Genomic DNA, 25,655 nt, shown 5'->3' with positions numbered 1-25,655 from the left:
GCCGTTTGGTATGCTTATGTATTTTGGGTAAAAGATGACTGCCGCCAAAACGGAATGTTGATAGGACTAATATTTTTGGAGAAGCCACGGATATTAGCTAATAACATTGAACAATGGACGTTGCCAACTACATTCTGTACTCACACGCCATTCCAGCAGGGGGTGGTAAATCGTCTTTATATTAAAAGCATGAGTGCATGATTTTATTTAGAAGGTTAAATTTAAGTATATAATGTAATTGTAAATATATTACAAATACATGGATGACACAAGAAAGTGAAAAAACTTATTTCCATTGTGGTCCATTTAAAAGTCAAATGACAAAATAGAAGTAATAATAAAATAATAACTGTATATGATAATAAGAACCTAAACAATTTAAACAGATGAAGACAGTAAATTAACATAAAAATTACATAATTAACAGGAAATAAAAGGGTCAAGTTCCTCTTCTAAAAACTGTTGAGGTTGTAAAAACATTCTAGACCCATGTGTTATTCCAACTCATTATACAAGCTTTGTTTAATTTATTACCACCCTTGAAAAATGTCAGCCATCTATTTTATAAACACTACTCAATCCAGAGCCCATGGATCCCCACAGGCAACACACTAGAATATATTACACACACACACACACACACACAAACTCCTGAGGGTTAATTTTTTGCTTTGTGGCAAAGGCTGTGAACACTTACGTACATGTGATGTCTTAGTAGTTTTCTGTTTGTTTTAATAAATTTGCAAAAATTTCAAACTTTTATCACATTATTATTCTGGGGTATTGTGTGTAGAATTTTGAGGAAAAAATGAATTTCTTCCATTTTGGAGTAAGGCTGTAACATAATGTGGAAAAAAGTGAAGCGTGTATAATCCAGTGTTCACAATAACGGGATAGTTAAGACGATGAGGCTATCCATTTGAGTGTGGAGAGAACAATTGTGTGCACTTCTGACAATGGCATTTCAGGCTTCTCCCCAGACAATGGAATAATGCCGCTGCGCCGTTACAGTCTCAGCACAGCACTGTTATACTCTGTCGTCATCTCAAGATGATTTATTTATTTATTTTTTATTTGACAGGGCTCGACATTGCCATTTGCTTGCTTGCCTGGTGGCAATTTGGCCCACTGTCGGGCCACTACAATTTATAAAATGATGGCCCGTTCGAGCCCTTGCAAATATTCGCAAAGTTCTGTTTATTTTACCTGTTTTTTTTTCTGGTGGCAAAATTGAATTTCTTCACATCTCTGTGTCATCAAACTTCAGCAGTTTTTGAACAGGGGCGCGATAGCTGATCACTAGCCATGACGAAAACACGTTTGTTTTTGTCTCGGACACACTCCACTGAGGAAATTAGAAAAGCTCCACAATCATTGGGTCCAAGTCCGATGATTTACCCAGACAAACAACCAATATGAGTAAATTAAGTACTTTTATTTATTTTTTGGTAGTTTCTTGAGGCATTTCATGCGGAAATGTGTTCCGACCTCAAAACTCGCCCCTGTGAAATAAACCAAGTGCACCTCTCTTCTTCTATGGCATTTAACAGCAGCTGGCATTCTTACTGTTCCATTGCTCCCACCTTCTGCATCAGTCTGTTACATGCGCTCAATGAGTCCAGTTTCTTTCACATATTTAAAAATCCAACACTTCACCCTCCAAGTTGACCCTATGGCTAAAAATCTTCCTACAGAAACTTCTTTGAAACCTATTCTGTAAAATTTTGAGAGAAGCTCTTGCCTTTCTCTGGAATATTTATTACAATACATGAGGACATCATAAGGTGTTGCTGACTCCTGGATGAACCTGTCCCAATACGATTGATAGCTGACACAGAGTCAGTTCAATGTGCATTGTATTTTATTAAATGTATTTAAGTACCGTATTTTCCGGACTATAAGTCGCACCAGAGTATAAGTCGCACCAGCCACTTTATCCATTATAAAGAAAAACAAACCAGAAATAAGTCGCACCGGAGTATAAGTCACACCAGCCACTTTATCCATTATAAAGAAAAATAAACCATAAATAAGGTCCACTGGACTATAAGTCCCATGGACATACAGGTATGTTAACATGAAAAGTTCAGATAATATTGTGACGGCTACCGTTTTCAGATGCATATTTCACCAGTCGCAACTTGTAATCTGCAGAGTATGATTTTCTTTTTGGTGGCATTTTTTCGGGCCTTCTCCGTTGTCTTGTTAAGTTATCAGTAACGTTAAAATTTTTATTTTTCTATGGTAGTCAGAAGTCGCAGGAACAGTCACACAAGCCTCGAGTGCCCTCTCGTGAGCTGCATTTTACCTACAGATATGTTTGTATTTTGCGGACCACATTGTGAGCCGAACCATGCAGCACCTACCTGCGCAGCTCATGACCACCCAGCGGTGTCGATCCAGCTCCTTCCAAGTGCAGACGCTAATCCTCCGCCGTCGCTCAGTGCTCCCATGCAGCTCTCAGCGTCAACTCTGCTCACACTGATATCCAAGGGTTGAAGCTGTCTTGTTAGCCGTCCCGGAATAAACACCATGTTCGTCTGCTTCAAACGCTTTTCACAATCATCGACGCCAGCTCCTTCCTAGTGCACACGCTAATCCTCCGCGGTCGCTCACCCAATGCTCCCACGCAGCTCTCAGCGTCAACTTAAACACTCTGCTCACACTGATATCCAAGGGTTGAAGCTGTTCTGTTCGCCATGCCGGAATAACAGCAAGCACCGTGTTCGTCAGCTTCACACGCTGTGGGTGAGGTGAGGAATACGCATCCAAAGTTCTGTTCTCTGATTGGTTATCGCGACCAGCGTGAACTATAGGATGGCCGTCATACTACAGTGCCCATGATGCATTGCATTTCCTTTTCCGGTGGCCATTTTAAAACATAGATCGACTCTGTCACGTAAAATTGTTTTGTTACAGTAAATTAATTGAGATCCTACCAGTATATTTTTCATTTATAAGTCGCACCGGAGTATAGGTCGCACCCCCGGCCAAAACATGTAAAAAAGTGCGACTTATAGTCCGGAAAATACGGTAATATCACTGTGTGACATTACTGAACTGAGCATTCTTTAATCAAATCTATGATAGAAATGTACATGTAACTGTTTTAGTTTCAAGAAATGTTGCTGTGAGCTCATGATTTGGGTGTTACTGTGAGTTTATGTACCTGACTGTCTAATATTTTGGAAACATGCCAAAAACGTGCCACCTCTGTGATAATTGCTAACAGCACCGCTATATTAAACATTTTTGGGGAGAACCCTGCTTTTAGTGTTGACATGGAAATGCCATTTGCTGTGATTGTTGTGCTTGTCAGCAATAGTGGTACTTAATGAAACTGTAATTTGGTGGAAGCAGCAATTTTCTATGTACAATAGCTCACAGGTCATTGGGAAACCATTTTCAAATTCATCACCACTTTTATCTCTGGGTGTACTTATGCAGAAGGGTCTAGTAACTGTAGTGTCATCAAAGGGTCACAGAGGAGCTTCTAGTTGCCTCCCAGGTCTGACTTACATTTAGAGAGAGGATGTCAAAAATCGAGGGGGAGCCACCATAAGGAGGAGGCGAGAGAAACAAAGTAGGCAAAAAGACAATTACACGGTAAACAGCACTAAATATAGAATAATATGATATAAAAATGTGACACAACTAAGAAGACAATACCAAACATCCAACCAAAAAGAAGTTAGAAGACAACTTAACTTCATCTGGCTGTGGCTCTGCCTCACTGCCATAAAGGGGAATATAAGTCAGTTGTCTCGAGCTTGTTCCATAAAAGGTAAAGACAGTGCAGGTTATCAATCATACCAGGAACATCAGCAGGTTATTCCACTGATGAATGTGTCCTCTCTACTTAAAATAGTTTCAATCACTGATATCAGCATGTGGAATCTATCGTTAGAAGGAAAACATGTACCCTCTGGCCCTTAATGTGATGAGACTGAGGTTTCTGTCATAAAGGAATACTACAGGGCAACTTCAAACACATCCAGTTTGGCACGATGAACTCAAAATTCTACCTCATCTACTCAACAGCCACCATGGTGACGCAACTGAATTACAAGCTCTGCAACTCTGAAATCTAAGATGAATGGGAAAAGCCCTTCACAGCCATAAAAAGTTTAATCTCTTCCAAAGGACAGAGGACAAAACCACAGAGAGAATCCAACCCCAGCAATCTCAACATCCCATTAGGCAAATATAGCTGGGCTTTCTGAATAGCAACATGTGGGTTCTGAGCAGGACTGTGTAGAGTCCAAGGTATATTGGCATAACTGTCTGCAGCCAGTCTAGCTGGCACACGCATACACATATTCACACCAACATGCATTCATAGCATAGCAGGGCTTTAAAAAGGGAAACTCTGACTTCAGATGACCAGTTGGGGATGACTGGACAATATGATCTAAGAGGATGTCCTTGTTGCATGAGAAACTGGGCTGTACTGGGCAAACACAATGCTTCATGTCAAACATGAGTATCGTATTTTATGGACTATAAGATTTTGCTTTTTTCCCCCCAACTACTTTGGGAGGTCGAATGAGTTGTACAACTCACTCGTCTTTTCCACTCTTCATGACGCATTTCAGACAGATGCTTTTAGACTGAAAATTTGGTAAAATAAATGCATATATGGCATGAACTACATCTCTGTGATCATGATCCCAAGTTTCTGTTTGCAGGGAGTGCAAAAATAAAGTGCTGTGTCAGCAATACATACACACACACACACACACACACATATATATATATGTAATGGTCTAAACACAAATGTTTACAAAAAGCTTGTGCAAATAATGAAAAAGAAGCAGCTCATCCCTGTCTCTGTCTCCCTCTCTAGAGTGCGCACACAAACCTCTTCTCATTCAGATGACAAAATGGAGATATGATCAAGTTGCTGACTGTATGCGTTTGGTCTGGGGAGTGTTTCCATGAGAAAAAAAAAAGCCCACACAACAATTTTTTCCTCACAGATCTGCAACTTTTTCACCTCACAAATTTTTTTTTTTCTTTTCTGACATAAATGCAAATGAACCAGTTCTGAGAATTATAATATTTAATAAAACATCCATAGTTAATGAACAACAAATAGCCTCCAGGCTAAAAGTGAGTTTCCTTACTTCCAAACATCAACCCTTCTGGCAGGGTTTTAAATTTGAAGGTTCTTAACTGTAATTCAAGGGCACTTTGATTAGTTGTCAGCCACCTCAGCTTTTGTTAACCTATGGCAACGTGCATATCATTAATCATCACTGCTGAACCAGAGAATGTCTACAGTTGATGTCAACTCAATTTCACAATAATTTAAAAGCATTTGTATCATTTGGTACAAATTAATGGCTCCTTTATTGTGTGGTCAAGAGTATTCTACTTTTGCGTTTGTCATTTCAGAGGAAATTTCTAAAAAAAAAAAAACTCTCATAAAGGGTCTAATCACTACAGTCACATACTACAGAAGAATTATGACAAAAAAACTACAAATACTTTTTAAATTATATAACCTAATATTTAACAATTATTTACAATGTCAATGATGCTAAGTGCAGAATTTTTCCCCCTTTTTTCTGCTCCCACTTTTTGCTTGGGAGTGCCACATTAATTAAAACCCTTCTTGGTGCACCACCAAATGGACATGAAGAGTGGGGAGGGGTGGCTTTAAAACAGCCAAAATTAGGAGACTCCATTTACCCAAAAAAAGAAAATAAAAAAATAAAATTAACTGCAAAAATTATGCGATTACAGTACAGTTACCCTGTAATGTGACAACTAAGCATGACACATGGTGCAAACTAAAAACTAAACTAAAACCCTATTAACTCAACCAATAATTTGCATCCCGTTTTATAAAAATTGGAGCAATTTTAACTTTTGACCCCTGTACAAACTGACCTTTGTCAGCATTCTTGCTTTTTTTTTTACCCCATAACATTCAGTCATATAGTTCAAACTATACCTTTTTGGAATATTTATGTTAAGACAAATAATGTGGTATACCTTTCAATATGATTGGAATATTTTTTAAATTTTGACCCCTGTGTAATTCTTTAATTGACCCCTACCTGGCCGCCTATTGAAAATTCAAGTGACCTGTTGTTTTTTTCAAAAGAGCAACATCTAAGGAGTATTTGTGTTGACTTGGGTGCTTGTATCACCATTTGAACAATTCTTCTGTAAATATTCTGTTATCTGCTGCACTAGTGATGATCCACTAGTTCAGACACGCAGCCTGGGGCAGTAGTTGCCGCGAACTAAAATGCTGCGATTACGCTGGGATACAAATACAAGATGAGAGAAAAGGCATAGCATCAATACCTATAACAAATCCTAGTTTCTGATTTTTGCCCCCCCAGGAAAAAAGAAATCAAAATTAAAACCAAAAGAAAAGCAAAACTGCAAAGTATATTCCCTTAAAAAAAAAAAAAAAAGCTTTAGATCCATTTTGCTGAAAAAAAGAGTTTTCACTCGGTTTTGAGCAACATGTCAGACAGCAGCATCACCTCAGGTCATAACGTGTTAAACGGTATGATCGTCATTTGGGCTGTAATAATACCTTGAGTCTTAATCAAAAACAGAGCAGATGAGGGTGTTCAGATCCTTACCAGCACAGAGCCAAACAGGACATGCCGCATGCTCATTTTCAAAATCAACAACCACCTCGAAACAGACTAAAGATAGAAACAGCCAACTGTCAAAGAGCACTGACTGCTGTTAAGAGTATTACCTAACCTGAGTGTCCCATTTCTGTAAAACAAGGCAACAAGTGCATCAGGAGAAATGATCCTTTTATCCATAAACATATTCCCATTTTCCTTTCACTGCTCCTTTGAGTTGGCTGATGTGTGAAAAATTTCAAATGCCTGAGGTCAAGAAGTGAAACAGAGCCAGTACACATACTTTAGCTCACCAACTGTTCCTTGTGCTTTTTCACTTCTCAGAATGTTGCCACCCTTTTCCTGCACCAGACAGCCTCACTGAGGTATGGCTCGGGGAGTGAAATATTGTAATATTACCATCAGGGATTTGCTAAATCCTACAGACATGGTATTAGGTTTGCAAAAGTTACGTAGCACAAACTGCACTCTGGTTCTGTACTGATATGTCCAGGTCGTAAGCGATCATGCACTCAGCCAAATGTAAGATGATATCTGCTTCTGAAGCTCATTTCTCTTGAGTAAAACTGTATCATGGCCACAAATCATTTGGTGGATCTTTATAATTCCAAATATAAAGGAAACAGCAAAAGAAAGGTTGAAAAAAAAAAATCTTACCTTTCTATAGCTCATCAAATCATTACCACAACTGTCATCTTCATCTCCACCTCCACCCGAGGTCAAGTATATCTTGAATCTAGGTTGTCTTCTGTGAGTGCCCCTGCTGATTGTGAAAGTACAACCTTTTGATCTGTTTCCAGCTTCCATTCTCTGGGTGTCCATGTCTACCTGGTTCTCCTCCAGAGAACAGCCATCTGCGCAGGTTTCCTTGTTTTGATTCTCCAGGGAGAGAGTCCGGTGAGGTAAGCCTTTCTCCAGTCGGATTCTGGGGTAACGCACCATGTGGCTATCATTTGTGCTGGCTAAATCAACATCAGTACATTCTTCCTGGGATGAAGCAGCCTGTTGCCTGCCTTGGCTCTCATCCTGGTTCAAGTTCTGCTGGAGCTGAAACACTAGTCTCTGTGTTCTACCATTAACTCCAGAGCACTGGTCCAAACTTTGCTGCTGTACCGACCAGCTGGTTGCACCGCAAGGAAGAATTCTGAAATGCTTTAGGTCAGAGCCGTCTAAAGAGTTCCTCTGAATGCAGATTCCACCAGCAGCAGGTTGAGCTCTGTTATAACCATTTGAACCAATATTAAAGACCCTGCGTTTGGGCTGGTTCAGCTCTGCATGGAAAATGTACGAGTTCGAAGGATCTGGGCTGTAGTATGGAGGAGGTGGCTGCCTTGGAAAATCTTGGATATGTGGTTCAGTATAGGCAGGCGCAGGCTCTTGAGGAGTATAACAGGGTGGTGGAGTATCATCAGCGTGTCTGCTTGAATCTCCATTGTCTGATCCACTGGAGCGCTGGAGGGAAATCTGCACAGAGGAGCTCTTGGTGGGCCGCGGTTCAACAGAAGGGGTGAGCTGGGGAATAAACATGGAGGAACTCCGTTTAAGCGGCTCTGAACGAAAACCAAAAAACCTATGTGGAACCTGTTGCGTTGCCGAGTCTTGAAATGGCCTCGATACTGGACGTGGCTGCATGTGGAAAGTCATGGCAACATCGCTGTCGTTCTGCTGCTCCTCAGAGTCTCCTTCCAGTATTTCTGGGGCTGTGTTACTGCGGCCTGAGCCAAAGTACAGACGCAGACGTTGGGCCATTTTCACTGCTGTCTCCTGTTGCTACTCTCTTACTGGATTTTTAGTTCTCTTCTCTAGCTCCCGTCTCTGTCTCTTAATGTCGCCTACGTCTCTCTTTGGCAGGCTAGATAACTGATCCCCTTTTTTCTTCCCCTCACTCTCACCCATCCACCCTCCCACCCTGCTCGAGTCTGTTCTACAACTTTCCTTCCACAGCAAACTTTGTGGAGGAAAGCGAAGGATCAAATTCACTCCACAGAAACTAAACAGCCAGACAAAGACAACTAAGAAAAAATATTTTTCACTGTTCATTTACGAGTGTCAGAGTGAAGCCAAAAGATAGAAATAAACAAAAAGAGGGATCCTTGTATATCACGCTAAGTGGTACCAACACTAGCGACAGAAAGCAGAAATAGCCCGAGCTGAGTGACGATCAACATTCCTGACATGATTGGATAAGAGCGGCGCTCCTGGTTTCCGAGGTGACAGTGTGCTGCTTGTCAGTCACGTGACTACAAACAGACCCACCACCTCCTGTTACGACCACATGCTGCCCTCATGTGACAACTAGATCCAAACATTGCACCTACAACAGGCTCTAAGATCTGTTTTAACCCCTTTTAATTCCACTGCGACACAGCGTGTGTGATAAACAGTTAAGTACTCTGCAACTTGATTAGCATATCACTATGCCTACAACTCATTCTTACAGTATATAAAACTGTAAAGTTGCTTATGGTGAGGTCATTGTCAAGAACTAAATTCTCTCAAACAAATTGGTCTTATTAAAAAGTTATATTAATACAGCATAGTGATCCCAAGGAAATGAGAGAAGCTAAAAGAAAATAAATAATTTTAAGATCATTACATTAGTTACTAATCCGCGCAAGGAATCATCCACAGCCCCCAGGAGAGGAAAGGGAAGAAGCTAAAGCAGTGCTTCTCAAACTTTTTCAGACCAAGGACAAAACCTCTTGTGGACCACCAAACTCCCCAAATATCCAACCAACAGTACATTACAAACTAACTTTACAAATAGCTTTGTTTATACAGACAGATAAGGAAGTTCATGCTAAAAATGGGCCGAGGGGAAAAAACAAAACACATGCAATACAGAGAGGAACTGCAGCTTTCGGAAAGCAAACACTGCAATCCTCTCAGGAGAAGGAAAGAATTCTGCAAATAAGAGTACACACACGATGCATCCCATACACAGTTGAACATTTAACTGTCTGGGGTTTTTACAGGCCACACCAAACACTGCTGCAGATAAGACTCAGCTGAGGTACCACACTGCAATGCAAAGTGTGTTTAGTAAAATACATGTGGCTACAACATAAGAAGGTGAAACCGACACCTTATCTCTGGATGACAAAGGAGTATGAATTCTACCTCAAAACAGATTATTATATGGCTGCGACGCAACACATGCTTTGATTGACTGATTACCGGTCTGATATTTTCCCATATCAGACCATTACTACAACTTTGTTTACAATTTTCACGGCTCAAAATAAAACTAAACAAAAAGCGAACAAAGAAATTATGAGCGGTGAAGAGGACCGTTCTCCGATCAAATTTTATTACACTGACGAGTTTGAATTGCAGGAATTAACAGGAAATGAGCTTGAAGTGGACGTGCAAAATGAACACCAACAAGATGAAAGCAGCTCCCAACAGCCATAATAAACAAATTACTAGCCTCGCTTTCTCGGTCTGTATGGGAATATCAGACCTCTGCCTTTTTTGTATGGACCGAGTGCAGCAACTTGAGTATACATGTATGAAGTTTATTTGAATTAAAGCAATATGACTTTTTTTTTTCCTTTGTGGACTTCTTTATCACTGAGGCCAGAGTTAGGGGGGAATGCATGCACAAAACTTATCTTAGAACTGTGACCAGGTCCTCTCCCTCAATATACAGTAATGGGCTTTTAACACTGAATCCGTCAGGCCAATCAGTCAACGCATGGGAATCCGTTGGAAAACGCATCCGACGCATGACGTCAGACGCGTCACTTTGGAAGCGGCAAAAAAAAAAAAAAAAAAAAAAAAAAAAAAGGTGGGGGGCGGAGATTGCCACGTCACACTCTGGCTGTTTCCACAATCTGAAAAAGTTCAGCGATCGCCATCTTGAATTTGCGTCGCCTGAACCACAAAAAAAAGCTTTAAAAAACAGCAGTTGAAAGATTCTCCCATCACCCTGCTGGGAGAAGCTTTTTTTTCCCCACTCCCTCGGAGTGACCACCGACCGAGGGAGGACCGACAACTTGGTAGGATATCGATCGAACCGCGACAGCAGGCCTACCCGCGCGGAGAAGCCAGCCTTCAGGCATCATCACTGGGCAGACCGAGGCAGGCAGCCGGGGTGATGGAGCAAACCCACTCAATCCGAAATCTCCCACTTTTTGGATATATGCGAAGTCCCAGTTTGCCCAACGGAGTTTAGTTCTGCAGCTTTATCAAGGTGAGAATAATGTAAAAATAAAACGTGACGTTTACTGAACTGCTTTGAAGGTTTGCTAACGTTAGCGTAGCCTTTTAGCACAGTTGATCTGAGTGAACACTTTAATTTCTAAATGGTTCAGTCTTTTTATTTTTTACCAAATAAAGCTACAGCTTTTTTCAGACACCACAAAAGCTCAACTTTAAATAACTTATTTTTTGGGGCGTTTTTTCCATCGTTTTTTTTTTTCCCGTTTTTTCCCCTTTTGTATATATAAACTGTTTAGTGTTTCTTTATATTTAAAGAAATATTTTTATTTGCCCCAATCAGGAACATTTGCTGTGCAGACAACCAAACTTCCATTGATGAGCTGAACACCACGAAGTCCAGTCGAAAGAAAACATCTCTGCTTTTCAGAAAAACCACCAGAGTTCAAAGCTGCAGAAGAGACCTTCATCTGGTCCCGAGAATCCAGCAGAACATCACCTGCTTCTAAATAAAAGGCTCTTTGAACAGCAACTATTTTATTATTTTTTAAAAAGCTGTTTTATTTTATATTTTAACAATAAATGAACAGATCATTAAAAATGCCCACGAAATCAAAGTCAAAAGACATTTGCACAGGTAGAAGCTCTCCACTTATTGTGCTCAAATTCATATTTTAGAAATGACTGTCCTGATAACAACATTAAAGGCAGTTACATATTTTGGCGAAATTACAAGTTGAAATGACCATATATATATATATATATATATAAATAAAAAAAATCATGAGGTTTATGTCACAGAAATCCTACTTTACAATCACACTGCAGTCATTGTTAAATTATTTCCTGTTGCATTTATAATAAACATTAGTATTTATTTACAGTGTCTGTTTTTCTGGTTAAAATGAGATATAAATAATCTACCAGACTTAAAAAAATGTACAAATGTCCATGTTTTGTCTAAAAATAAATGTCCAAGGTTCCTTATGTTAAACAAGAAATTAAATAATCTGAAATAACAGGTGGTTTTAATTTACAGACGAAAGGTTTCTAAAGAACCATTTATTGATTTATTTAGCTATTTTAATTACAAGTGTTATAAACTTTTTTTTTTAAACAGTAATCACAGTAATCAGAAATAATGAGGTAACAACAACAAAAAACATTTCGAAGGATTTTTCTTCAGAAAACTGCTCCATAAATGAGGAGTCCTGTGACACATATGTTTTGCACAGATCAGTTGTTTCTGCACTGTCCATTTTGTAGAGATCAGTGGTTTCTGCCACCCGTCTTCCGTGTTTTGGCCCGACGCGTCGTTCCTATTGGACAACGCAAAGGTATGTCACAGCTCAGCAAGTCGGAAGTTGGATTGAACTTTGACTCCGTCAGCCTGCTGACAAGCGGCAATGCACGCTCCCGTCAGATGCGTCGGTTTAGCTCGGCTTTTGACACGACGCATCTAAAACGCAACGCGTCTCATTGAAAATAATGCTTTTTAGACCGATTTTTGACACATCTGACAGATTCAGTGTGAAAGGCCCATAAAACTCGCTTATACCGTCATCATATAAACTGCATATTCATACCTCACTGGACAAAAGCAAAAGTCCCAATGTTTTTCTATGTAATAAACTGTATATAACTGATTTTCGTTCACATCAGACAAAACATCCCGCCCCATGGCTATGTATTCCCATTAAAAACCCCTCGCATGTACCGGCCAGAGCAGTCTGGACGTGTCCAGTAACAGAGGTACAAAAATGGAATTTAGCACTGACACTCACCAATTTAAGAAAAGTGGGGCATGTATTTCCTTGATTCAAAGTCTGGGAATTAATTTTTTTCAAACCATGCTCAGACCCAGCACCTAAATGAGGCAGGCCATAATTCAAGGCCGTTGATTATTAACAAAATGCTGCTTGCTGCACATTTTCACACAGGGGCGTAGGTTTGCATATGGACCATAGGGACAAGTCACAACCAATATTTTGGGATGGCAAAATAGTCCCTACCAATATTTAGCATTTTTGTTTATATAACAAAATCATTCACTATTTTTTTGAAAACTCGATACTATAATTTTAGTCGTCACGTTTTGTGTTTTCGACGTGCCAGAATGACAGGGTTACCCATGTTGCAATTTCATTGGCTCACGTTCTTCTCACATGGACGTAAACAAAGCGCATCTCGTGGCAGGCAGTGCTTAATTTGTAAAGTGGGAGGTCCCGGAGTGCAGAGGATGGGTGGCTCCGGTGCAGTGTTGCCAGATGTACGATAATTATCGTATTTGTACGATAGTTTTGCCATCTGTACTATGTACGATCTATAATGGGAAAAAACCCAATATGTACGATAATTTCAGTTGGTTGCCCAAACACGCATCTCTCTCTGACACCCAAGAATCATTTTGCAGGCGTTGCACTCAGGCGGCATCAAAGACACACCACACACAGGGCTGCTGCTGGCTTTGGGCTGCCGGGACAGTCATTTGAAAGCCCGCCCCCTCCCCATACAAAGTAATGAGTTCCCATCCAATCTCTGCAGGACAGGACAGGAAGATTCCCCAACCAACATCTTTTTTTTTTTTTTGAAACTGTATTTCAACAAATGCAATAACAAATGAACAAAACACAAGAGCAAAGAGATATACAAGAAAAATAAAAAAAGTTCAAGTTCCTTATGGAGGTGTCAACATTTTTTCTGTGTTCAACAAAATCTGCACAAGTGGCCATGGCATCGGATGACGACAGCGACCTCGAGGTTGAATTCGACTCTTTCTAGTCTGGTAATTAACACATGTTTGTGTTACTTCACAGTCTGGTAGTGCATTTGCTTGTGCATTTGCATTCTTTTTGTGCCATAGTTTCCCCATTAATATAATTACTGTTTAAAAATGTGACATAAAATTCTTTGTAAATTAAAAAAAAAAAAACTAAAATAGCTACGTTGTATGCGTTTTGTTTGTGTACGATAATTTCTCCCAAAATACGATAATTTTGAGGTTTTGGTACTATAGTTTCATATTTCATATCTGGCAACACTGCTCCGGTGCAGAAAAACAAGAAGGGCGGGAGGGAGGGCTTGCGAACAATGCTGTGCGCCACACTTAAAATAAACTGCACACCCACACAAACACGCACACACACCTTCACAAGTGACACTAACATCCTACCTTTTCCTTAAAAAATACATTTATGTTTGCTGTCTGTCTATGTACTTTTCTGTCACTTTTGCGCTCTTTTTCATACTTTTCCCTCGTTTCAAAAGTCACCGAACGCACTTTACTGTAATATATGCAACATATAGCATACTGTTGGATAGCACGGGTTCTTGGCTTGCTGTCAGTGTTGAAATTTTTCAGAGTGAGGGCTTACATGAGAACTTATGGTAATGAGAATCAGCGGCGCACTAGTGTGAAACGTCCGTGTTTTTCCTCTGCGTTATGACATCACAGGCTTATGTTTACCGTAATACACCATATATATCATTGGAAATCCCTTCTTTTTTTTTTTGGCAAATTAGGTTGCCAGATACCTACAACTGCATTATTGATGAAGAGAATAGATTATACATCTTGTTTGCAAAAATTTTTTTTTTTTTTTTGTTAGCTCCACAAGTATTTTTTTTTTGTTGTCTTGTTCTCTCAGGTGTAGGCCTATAGAATAGATTCGTGATTTTGGGTGCAATTTTGTTATTTAAGCTATTTGTTTGTTTGCCTACACACTTAATATTGTAAATAAAGTGTTAAATTATTCAGCATTATGTCGTCATATGTTATGTATTATGCTGTACTTGTGCGTCTAATGGTATGAGTGGGTTAGGGGGTGATGGTGGTGAGCAGGGGGGCCGGGTGGGGGGGGGTGGGGGGGGTGGTATTGTCCCTACCAAAGCTGAGACCAAACCTACGCCCTTGTTTTCACACATACTCGCTGTGTATGATAAACCAAACCACTTTAGATGAGAGCCCTCTGTGGGGCTGCAAACCTGTGCACCTGCTAAGTGACTGAGCACGCAAAGAGCTGTGATTTGTCACTTTTGTTTTCACTCCTTCTCTCACATCATATTTTAAAAGTTTTTGCAGTGCGCACGCCGATTACATTTCGATCATGGATAAATTATGTTTGGCAACATTACAACACGGAGTCAGAAAAAGACTCAAATGACCTGCAATTCATGGAGGAAATTGTATGTACCATACTGACGGTTTAGAGGTTGATGATTGTATAAAGAAGTGGAGCTCATTGAGGGACAAATTAATCCAGAAAAAGCAACTGTTCCTGCTGTAAATTGCATAAAGATGCAACAGAGAACTTTAAAAGGGTCACGCGCACGTCAACATCATTGCATGTCCACGGAGTTACAGACGCGTAAATCAGGCTTTAGGATTTTAAGGTACCACTCCACAACTGACTGGGGGTGAATGACTTGACCAAATGTAATCCTTTTAATGCACATAATGTCCAGCACTTATTTAAGGCAGGAGTTTTCTTGTTTTTTTTTTCCAAAGTTTTGACCAGGTCATTAACTGAGGCAGTTCCCAATTCAAAGTCAGGTGTTTAATCAAGGAAATATGTAAGCCTAATTAGTGCTGGAGATTACCCGTAGATCATTCTGCGGCTCTTGTCTGTAACTAATCCATTACATACATAACGGATTTCGATTTTGATAACAGACAAAATACACTGGTCCACCTAAATCCATTATATGTGAGTTTTACTGTAACAATTTTATAAAAGCGAGCTGCAACATGTCGATAGTTCAGCCACTAACATTGTAGCGCATTAGGAAAGAGAAACAGAATATAAAAATTTTAAATTCTGTTCAACATTGTGGGCAAGATTGCATCAAAGAGACTGGTGAGAATGAAGGAAGGCAAAGGAAAAACTCGAATGGAAAGCACTGTCAAGCAAAAAAAAAAAAAAAGTTTCCCGGCAGCCTGGTTACTTTAGCAATAGCACACTGACTGCAGTGTTAGGAACAGTCAATGAATGTGTGTGAGAAGTTATGAAGAATGTTCTGCAAAGGGAAAAAATGAAATGCCAGTGTGTAGTTCAATGGCAACAAGCCCAGCTTGCCAAATGGCATAATGTGATTACTTCAAAGTGCTCCACTATAATCAAGATCTATTCATCCCTATATCTCCTATTAAATACTCATATATATATACACACACACACATATACATACATACACACACACATATACATACATACACACACACACGGGACATTTTTGCATTTTATTGCATAAAATAAGTATTTGACCCCCTGCTCAAGCCAGCACATGTCCAGGACCATTTGAAGTTCACCAGTGACCATCTGGATGATCCAGAGGAGGCATGGAAGAAGGTTATGTGGTCAGATGAGACCAAAATAGAGCTGTTTGGAATCAACTCCACTTACCATGTTTAGAGGATGAGAACAACCCTAAGAAAACCATCCCAACCATGAAGCATGGGGGTGGAAACATCATACTCTGGGGGTGCTCTTCTGCAAAGGGGACAGGACGACTGCACCGTATTGAAGTGACGATGGATGGGGTCATGTATTGCGAGGTTTTGGCAAACAACCTCCTTCCCTAAGAGCATTGAAGATGGGTCATGGCTGGGTCTTCCAGCATGACAATGAACCCAAACACACAGCCAGGGCAACTAAGGAGGGGCTCCGTAAGAAGCATTTCAAGGTCCTGGAGTGGCCTGGCCAGTCTCGAGACCTGAACTCAATAGAAAATCTTTGGAGGGAGCTGAAACTCCAAACCTGAAAGATTTGGAGAAGATCTGTATGGAGGAGTGGACCAAAATCCCCGTTGCAGTGTGTGAAAACTTGGTCAAGAACTACAGGAAACGTCTGACCTCTGTAATGACAGACAAATGTTTCTGTACCAATTGTTAAGCTCTGTTTTCTAGGGGGTCAAATACTTATTTTATGCAAAAAAAAAAAAATGCAAATTAAGTATTTAAAAGTCATACAATGTGACTTACTGGATTTATTTTTAGATTCTGTCTCTCAGTTGAAGTGTACCTACAATAAAAATTACAGACCTCTCCATTATTTGTAGGTGGGAAAATCTGCAAAACTGACAGGGGGTCAAGTACTTATTTTCCCCACTGTAGATATATACAGTTCAGCCCCTTGGTATTTCATGCATTTTAATTTGTTTATGGCATTTCAAATACAAAAAGTAGATCAGGCTTCTCAATATAAAAATTTATAAAATTATCTTCCTTAGACTCAAACTGAAAGTAAATCTGTACAACTTGATGTAAATTAATTAAAAATATAAAAGCCAAGGTGATGGGTTGCATAAGTCAGTGATTCTCAACCGGGGTGCCGCGGCACCCTAGCGTGCCGTGATCGATCGTCAGGGGTGCCGTGGGCAATTATCAAATATCACCTTTATCGGGTGTATGTGCTGTAATAGTGTGGCAAATGATGTAATGCTCTTTTATTCCAGTAGATGGCAGCAAAGCACGCAGTAGCGCTAAGCCGTGTGCCGACAAGAAGGCGTGATCGCCATTTTAATTCCGGGCAAGTTAGTGGTTTGTGTGCATAGAAGTTCAGTTAGTCTCGTCAAGAAACAGGTGGAATATGCTGGAATGCTGCGCATGTTGGCAAAGTCACAAACGGAGGAACAAGGGAGACAATATTTCCTTCCATAAGTAAGTGGTTTTGGTTATTGTTGTCACTTTGACCGTGATATTTGGATGATAAACAGCTGTATGTCTCCTGCCATACCTGTGTCGCCCGATGACACGGATCATTAATTTCACTTATGTCTAGTTGATATTTTCCACTGCTAGACCAATGTCTAGTTAAAATACTTGTCGTTAGTGACTAAAAATTGTTCAAGACTGGGGAGTTTTTTTTTTTTTGCACCTTAAAATAATGAGATTAATGACCCGCGCTGTGCTGCCACACACACAGAGATGTGCACACACACACCGCTGACTTCATGAATGAAACTCGGTCAATAAAGGATAATTGTGTAAAAATATAATATATATAAAAGTGTTGTAATGGTTTTAGGAGCCGTGCTGCGTTGAACAGCAGCAGCTCAGCCGAGCAGCGTAGCTTATCAGCGCAGATCCGTGTAACTTTCAACACTAATATTTGTGAATGTGTGTGTGTCAGAGTAAGTTTAATACTTTCCTGACATAATTTAATTTAATTTTACTGGCTCGATATCCAGGACAAAATGGCATTTTAACACGTATTTTGCGAGCATTTTTCTGAGTGTGTTCAGTCGCGAATCTCCAATGAAAATGCATTAACATCCGGGTACTTTGTCAATATTTTGCCCGATTTGGAGACGTCATGTCACTGCCCATGAAGGGACGTTTTCATTTAGTGTGCAGCAATGGGACTGCGCTCTCTAGTTCTTATATACAGCTCCATCACTATAGTATACTATGTTACGTCATATCTGTACCGCACGTGTTGCTAACGTGCTAAGGCACCGTGTAGAGACAGTCGAGTTAGTGGTGCGTGACATGTGACACATGACAGTGGTGTGCCGCAGGATTTTGTAAATATAAAAAGGGTGCCGCGGCTCAAAAAAGGTTGAAAATCACTGGCATAAGTAATCAGCCCCTTTGGTATAATACCTGTAAATAATCAGTTTAATTGCCAGTTTTCTTCAGACAATTCAGGAGATGGATACATGAACATTTCCAAGTCACTGAATGTCTTGAACTTTATTTGCTTCAGTTATGAAGAAATACCAACAGTATGGCACTCTATGGTAAATCTGTGTGGAGTAGACAGTTATCAAAAACTGAGTGACTGTGCAAGAAGGAGAAGAGTGAGGAAAGCCACCAAGACACCCAGACAACCCAGAACAAGTTACAGGCTTCTGTGGCTGTGATTGGAGAAATTGTGCACAGTGCATGTTTTGCATTTTGTGTCCCCAGTTATACAGCATCATGATGAAGTGGTACAGAGGAGGGTTTTCTTTCACCAAAGCATTAAATCTAGGCTTGCATCTCAGATGTACCTTCTGGCAGATTGTAGCTGAACTTTCAGGTGTTCTTTTTAATAAAGCCCTACTGTTCCTCTCCTTCCCATCCACTGTTTTCCTGTCATTCCTCCTCCTCCTCCTATAATATATATATATATATATATGCATGCACACACGCACTGTACGGCATATATAAAATGTGGATATGAAGGGCTCAGTCTAAGCTCATGAGAAAACATTCATTATTATAGGTGATTACACACTCATGACAGATGGTGATGAATGATACATTTCTGCTAATGAACACCCCTAAAACCCTACCCAATATAGCTTTGAATCAGAATAACTTCACAGCCATCATCAGTTCTGACTAACTACAGGCTCAACCTGCTGCTCAGTCAATGGTGGACAAGCTGCCTTGGCCTGCACATAGGGACAGACAGAAAAGCACCGCCTCAGAGTGCTAAGGAGAGGAAAGTGTTTGCACAGCTTGAGCAGTTCTTTCTCATGGCATCCACTTCTGTAAAACAGGGTTCCACATACGAACACAGGCCAATCATTAGCAGTCATTTCTTCCGCAGTGGAATTACTCAGTAATAGCAGCAAGTACTTCACTCACCCGCCTGCTTGCCATGTTCCCGTTTTTTTAAATTACCAAGGCTTGCATGTTTGTTTTATTTTGGTTTTCATTAAAGCAGCTGTTGATATTATGCAGATATCTAATCTAGTTGTCATGACAACTGAAAGCTTAAATAGAGTTAATTTCAGAAGTCAATGACAATAGTGTTCACAACTGTGGAGGAACTCTGAGAAACCTGACATAAGAGGAATGTAGGAGTTGTTCGTGAGCTACAATTGTTTCAGATAAAACTTGTAAACTTGCAGCCAATAGATGACATCTGCCCACTTTTTCCTCTTTTTCTGAGCAATATCTTATTTTCCTAAATCCTGTCCATTCAAATATACAAATGAGTCACACGGCAAATGCTAGTCACAGACAGAGCAATGTTTATGAGTAACTACGACTGTACAATCCATTATAACTGAAAAGCATGCAGAGAGCGCATACATCCGCCAAGGCCATATACAAAGTCTGTCAATAAAGTAACGGTCCTTTTTATTTTTTTCAAAAACTATATGAATTTCATTCATATGTTTTTACGTCAGACATGCTTGAACCCTCGTGCACATGCATGAGTTTTTCCACACCTGTCGGTTACGTCATTCGCCCGTGAGCACGCCTTGGGAAGGAGTGGTCCCGCCCCCTCGTCGGATTTTCATTGTCAGGAAATGGCGGAATGAAAAGGACTTTTTCCCCCAATCAGAATTTTTTCAGAAGCTGTTAGAGACAGGCACCTGGAAACCATTCGAAAAATTTATCTGGCTTTCGGTGAAAATTTTACGGGCTTCACAGAGAATAAGGTCTGTTACTATAGCTTCAAGGACCCCTTTAAGGACGCTCGGCGCGCCGCGCTCTGAGCTGCGACGACGCGGCACAAGCCACCGGACCATTTCTAAAGGGATGGCTCTGTGGATACGAGACCGTCGCGCGTAAAGACCGATTCGCTTTGGAATCAAGACAAAGGAACACCTCCGTTTCGGCGTGTCAGAGGACAAGTTTGGACATGTTCAGCTCTCCACAATTTCTCTGATACTTACTGGACTGGTAAGCATTGAAAGCCAAGATAGGCATGTCCAAATTTGTCCTCTGACACGCAGAAACGGAGGTGTTCCGTTGTCTCCGTTCCAAAGCGAATCGGTCTTTATGCGCGAAGCCTCCGTGCGGCTTTCCATGACAAAATCTCTTGTTAAAAGTGAAATTTGCTGGAAAATGGCTGATGTCCAGCTCTTGTGATAACCAGAGAAAGAGCACACGATGGTCTCGTATCCACAGAGCCATCCGTTTAGAAATGGCCCGATGGCTTGTGCCGCGTCGTCGCAGCTCGGAGCGCGGCACGCCGAGCATCCTTAAAGGGGTCCTTAAAGCTGTAGTAACAGACCTTATTCTCTGTGAAGCCTGTAAAATTTTCACCGAAAGCCAGATAAATTTTTCGAATGTTTCCAGGTGCCAGTTTCTAACAGCTTCTGAAAAAATTCTGATGGAAAAAAAAAGTCCTTTTCATTCTGCCATTTCCTGACAATGAAAGTCAGACGAGGAGGCGGGACCACTCCTTCCCAAGGCGTGCTCACAGGCGAATGACGTAACCGACAGGCGTGGAAAAACTCACGCATGTGCACGAGGGTTCAAGCATGTCTGACGTAAAAACATATGAATGAAATCCATATAGTTTTTGAAAAAAATAAAAAGGACCGTTACTTTATTGACAGACCTCATATAGCTTAAAACCACTGGATCCAAAATATGTTCTGGATGAAATTCAAAATTAAGTTCCTCATTTGCAAGGGCATTATTCATCTGTCCACCAAATTTCTTCAACATCCTATCACAACTCTGAGTTAAATACTGCTGTGTGCCAAACGTTCTGCTGGATCTCAGTTTCTGAACATATTCAGGATCACCTCCAAAACAGAATCACTTAATTCCCATAACATTTTCATCAAATTTCAGTGAAATCAATTCATTACTTTCTGAGTCATCAGGCTAACAGGCAAACATATGTTTGTGATAATGTTACCTCCATGGCAGAGGTAACCAGTAACAGCTGAGGAACACACTATGGCCAACAGGGAATGACATTCTTAAAGCAAAATGTACACAGTAATTTATCATTAGTTTAATTACAATTACACTAAACGTGTGAACCTCAAAGTTAATTAAAACAAGTACAATGGTTGTGATTGGTGGAACAAACTTAAACAATCTTAAGTATAATTTGTTAAAATGCAAGACCAAATTTGAAAGAAATGTGCAGTTACAGAGGGAATGACAAGAACATGAAATTTGGAATCTTACCAATCTGTTTTCATCAAACACCTCAAACAGGAGCCTGTGATTCTGTGGGCACACCTGTGATGAAAATGACATGGAAGACATTAAGACACTCATTCAGTGGATACAGGAAATGCAAATAAATGTAGATGAATATGGACAGGACTATACATTAACTTTCTGGAAACACATGCCCAATGATCTGCCTGCCCAAAACGGGCAAAGAAAAAAAAAAAAAAACTGCCTAGAGTTTATCAAATAAATTACACACAGTAGTACCTCCAATGTCTACAATATCACAAACACACATAATGCATATTCAGATGATTTTACATAAGGAAATAGGGGGAAAACAAAATTGCAATTCCACTCCCAAACTAATACTCAGATTCAAATTATCGTTACATTCCAAAACTAAAATTAGGGAGTGTGATGTTGTGTCCGGTTCAGGTCCTTCCTGAATGGCATTGTAGGCTTGGTAAATGGACTGCATTTATATAGCACTTTTCCATCTGCATCAGAAGCTCAAAGTGCTTTACAATTATGCCTCACATTCACCCATTCACGGCGTGACCACACACCGGGGGCAATTAGGGGATTAAGGACCTTGCCCAAGAGCCGTCAGTGATTTTCCAGTCTGGCTGGGTTTTGAACGGCGGATCCTCTGGTCTGAAGCTCAATGCTTAACCACCAGACCATCACCTCCCTGAGGCTTGTCCAGAAGGTTCACTACACCAGCCCTGACCAGAAGGACATGTGTTTTTGTTAAACTCAGAAGGGTAAAAGCCCTTTCCATATTGGTTTTGTGGCACAATTTTTTTTACAGCAACCAAAGAGGTATGGCTAGACTGTCAGCCTTTGTAATATGGCACCAAATTAAAATTACTTTAACAACTGATGCAGTAGTTAAGTATTAGTCATCACATGTAGCCATGTATGTTGTGATCCACTTGATTACAATGATGGAGTAGTCATAGGATTAAGTTTTAAGGGTAATCACTCAGCTGCAGGTACATGCAATAAAGGACCAAGGTAGAGAAAGATGTTGGGAAGAATTATTGGTGGATGGAACTTACTCTGAAGAAGAATTCCTCATTCCATTTGGGGTTAAGAGTCTGAAAGAAACAGAAACAGCCATTTATTTATTTAAACCCACACTCACACACCAAATGTGCTTTTCAGTGAGGCCAAACAACTTTGAACATGCATATTAAGTCATTATTTATAATGTGTGTCACCTGAAGAAGAAGGACTGTATTTATATAGCGCTTTTCAAAGCGCTTTACAAAGATTTATCAAACTAACTTCCCCAGCCAAGACCAGTATCCATTTTTACAGCTGAGTAGACTGAAATAATGCTGATTACACTTAGTTCCTTGGCCAAGGGTACAGACAGACAGCCTGAGCAGGATTCAAACTAGGTCTACATATTGGCAGACCAGCTCCTTATCCACTGAGCAAGAACATGTAGACTTGTGCGTGCATGCATGCAAGCAAGCAGTCATACTTTTAAACCTTTGCAGGCGACTGGCGATGATGTATGCAGGCACGCAGGGTGAATGTGTGTTGTGAACTTGCTTATGTAAGGTGTGTCTGAGTGTTACACTCTATCTTCTTCCTCTTTCGGGTGCTCCCTTTAGGGGGTGCCACAGCAGATCCAGGTTCCATCTCACACTGTCCTCAGTCTTCCTCTGTCACACCAACCACCTACATGTCCTCCCTCACCACATCCATAAACCTCCTTTATGGCCTCCCACTTCTCCTCCTGCCCGGTGGCTCCATCCTCAGCATCCTTCTCCCTATATACCCTAGGTCCCATCGCTATACATGTCAAAACCATCTCACCTCCCTGATATCACCTCCAAACCATCTCATCAGAGCTGTCCCTCTGATCCTGTCCATCTGCATCATTCACAAAGAGAATCGCAACATCTTCTGCTCTGCCGCCTGTCTTTTTGTTAGTGCCACCGTCTCCATCCCGTACAACATAGCTGGACCATTATAATATATATATATATATATATATATATATATATATATATATATATATATATATATATATATATATATATATATATATATATATACACACACACACACACACACACACACACACACACACACACACACACACACACACACACAAATATAATACAACATCATGCTGGACTTCAGGTCTATTGTTTACTGGTCTAAGGCACAAATGCTTTCTGCTGATGGACAATAAACTAACACCAACTCTGTGCCTGACCACACAATTTTTAGACCAACATGCCCTCACCAACAAAAGTGGTATTGTGATTTAGATGGCACATGGGCTGGAGGAGGGGGAAAAAAAAAGACATCTGACAGAGACTAGCAACGATACTTACATCATGCTGTGCACTACTTTGTGCAGGTTCTCAGATTGGGGCAAGAGGAAGGAAGGAGGAAGAGTGGGAACCAGGCTGAATCTCATAAATCAATGATCCTTTGTGGCTGATAGTAAGGTCAATAGGTTATAACAGATTGACTTTAGTTGCTATAACCTTGCGTGTTTTCCAATTACCCCAACTCTAATCACGTGCTGATTGCAGAACAGACCTGAATGAGCTTTATGATGACAGACTGGGCAGGCAGAAAGGGAAAATATGCAGATTGATAAAGTTTTGCAACCACCCACATCACAGTAGCTATGAAGACTTTCAACTGCTTGCAGAAATTTGCTTACCATGTGGCTGCACAAACTCATTCCTTCTACTCCACACATTTGACATTTTACTGGCCTGACAAGTATGTGACAGTTCGTGAAAATTCTTTTGTTTATTGGAGAAAAAAGGGGGGGGAGAGTTAAACACAACAATGTCAATGAAGCCTTAACTCCACAAGTCTCTCTGGTTAATAAACACTTCATAATACTTAACTGTTGTGTGACAATAACTGCGGAAATTAGCCCAGTGACCTTGACAACTCCAATGTCTTAATTTTTTTCAAATATCTACTGTATGACATTAAAAAATAAATAAATAAATATAAGTGAAGTGCTAGTTAACAACGCTAACTCTGCATTCCTCCTGGAGTTATTTTTGGAGTTATATTGGAGTTCTTTCAGTGCCATCGTGCAACAAGCAAAAGTCATGGCTTCAACAAGAAATATCCAAGAAGTCACAAAGAGCTCATGGAAAAGCAGAGCAAAGCCACGGTCCCACCGAATAATGAAGGATGAAGAAGGAGCCACGCACCCTGCTTTTTTTGTTTCGTGAGCTATCGTGGCAGTATAGTGGCTCAGAGTGGCTCTTAGAGGCATTATCTTCAGTTAACGAGGCTCCTCTCTGAGCGTAGCGCTAATTTCAAGATGTTCAAAATTTAGCAACAACAGCGTGGCGCAGTTTGTGTTTGAGTTACTGCGATGGCTTAGAGGCGTTTGCGTGGTGCTTACGAGTCTGCAAAACGTCCATTATCCGTGCGCATGGCACCTTTGCAGGACCTGAGAGGCTATTTTTGGAACAGCTCTCCTCTTGCGCACACAATTCCACCTGCTCTGTGCATTGGACTCTATATAAAATAATTATTTTGTAGTGGATTAATCATTTTCTGCCAAACCTTGGATGCTGAAAACACCTCTTCTAGAATCAGAGGACTGTTTCATCTGGACGCTTTTTTTTCCCCCCTCTCTTTCCTGCTCCATGTGGGATGTATTTTGCACAGCTTAAGGTAATGATTTTTAATGTTTTTTTAATAGCTTGATAAAACAGTTCCTTGCTGTAAAAGTATGTCTGTATGTTGATGTTTGTTGTATGTAAAAGTATGTTGATTTAATATCATCAAATCATCATCACGCTTCAAACGAGCATTTAGGCAGAACGCCAGCTCACAAAAGAGTGATATTTCAGTCAATACTGGACGAACACAAAGTTACAATTTGGGTGACTGCGTGAAAGTGGATGTGTGTTTAAAGCCATGGAAGATAACTCCAGTGGAGCAGCTAAGAGCAGGAGCTGTGCAGCAACACTGGTGGAGAGCGCGCAAAAGACCGATTTTGAAAACATATC

General features: G+C 40.4%; 1 protein-coding gene across 9 annotated transcripts in view; it reads right to left on the bottom strand.

The window, feature by feature from the left end:
- nedd4l (NEDD4 like E3 ubiquitin protein ligase) overlaps positions 1-25,655 on the bottom strand; it is a 103,730-nt gene that overhangs the window by 45,228 nt on the left and 32,847 nt on the right. For 3 of the 9 annotated variants that reach the window (XM_034191470.1, XM_034191471.1, XM_034191472.1), the window contains exons 4-5: positions 22,701-22,739; positions 21,649-21,702 (exon numbers count right to left, since the gene is read on the bottom strand). In XM_034191470.1, the coding sequence (XP_034047361.1) occupies positions 21,649-21,702; positions 22,701-22,739 (93 nt within the window). Of the gene's footprint in view, positions 1-7,274; positions 8,607-21,648; positions 21,703-22,700; positions 22,740-25,655 lie in introns of those variants that run through there. The other 6 variants (XM_034191466.1, XM_034191469.1, XM_034191465.1 and 3 more) reach the window with 5 other exon arrangements.

The sequence above is a fragment of the Thalassophryne amazonica genome, chromosome 17 (assembly GCF_902500255.1).
Source record: "Thalassophryne amazonica chromosome 17, fThaAma1.1, whole genome shotgun sequence".
Classification (NCBI taxonomy): Eukaryota; Metazoa; Chordata; class Actinopteri; order Batrachoidiformes; family Batrachoididae; genus Thalassophryne; species Thalassophryne amazonica.
This window is presented reverse-complemented; position numbering and strand designations above follow the sequence as displayed.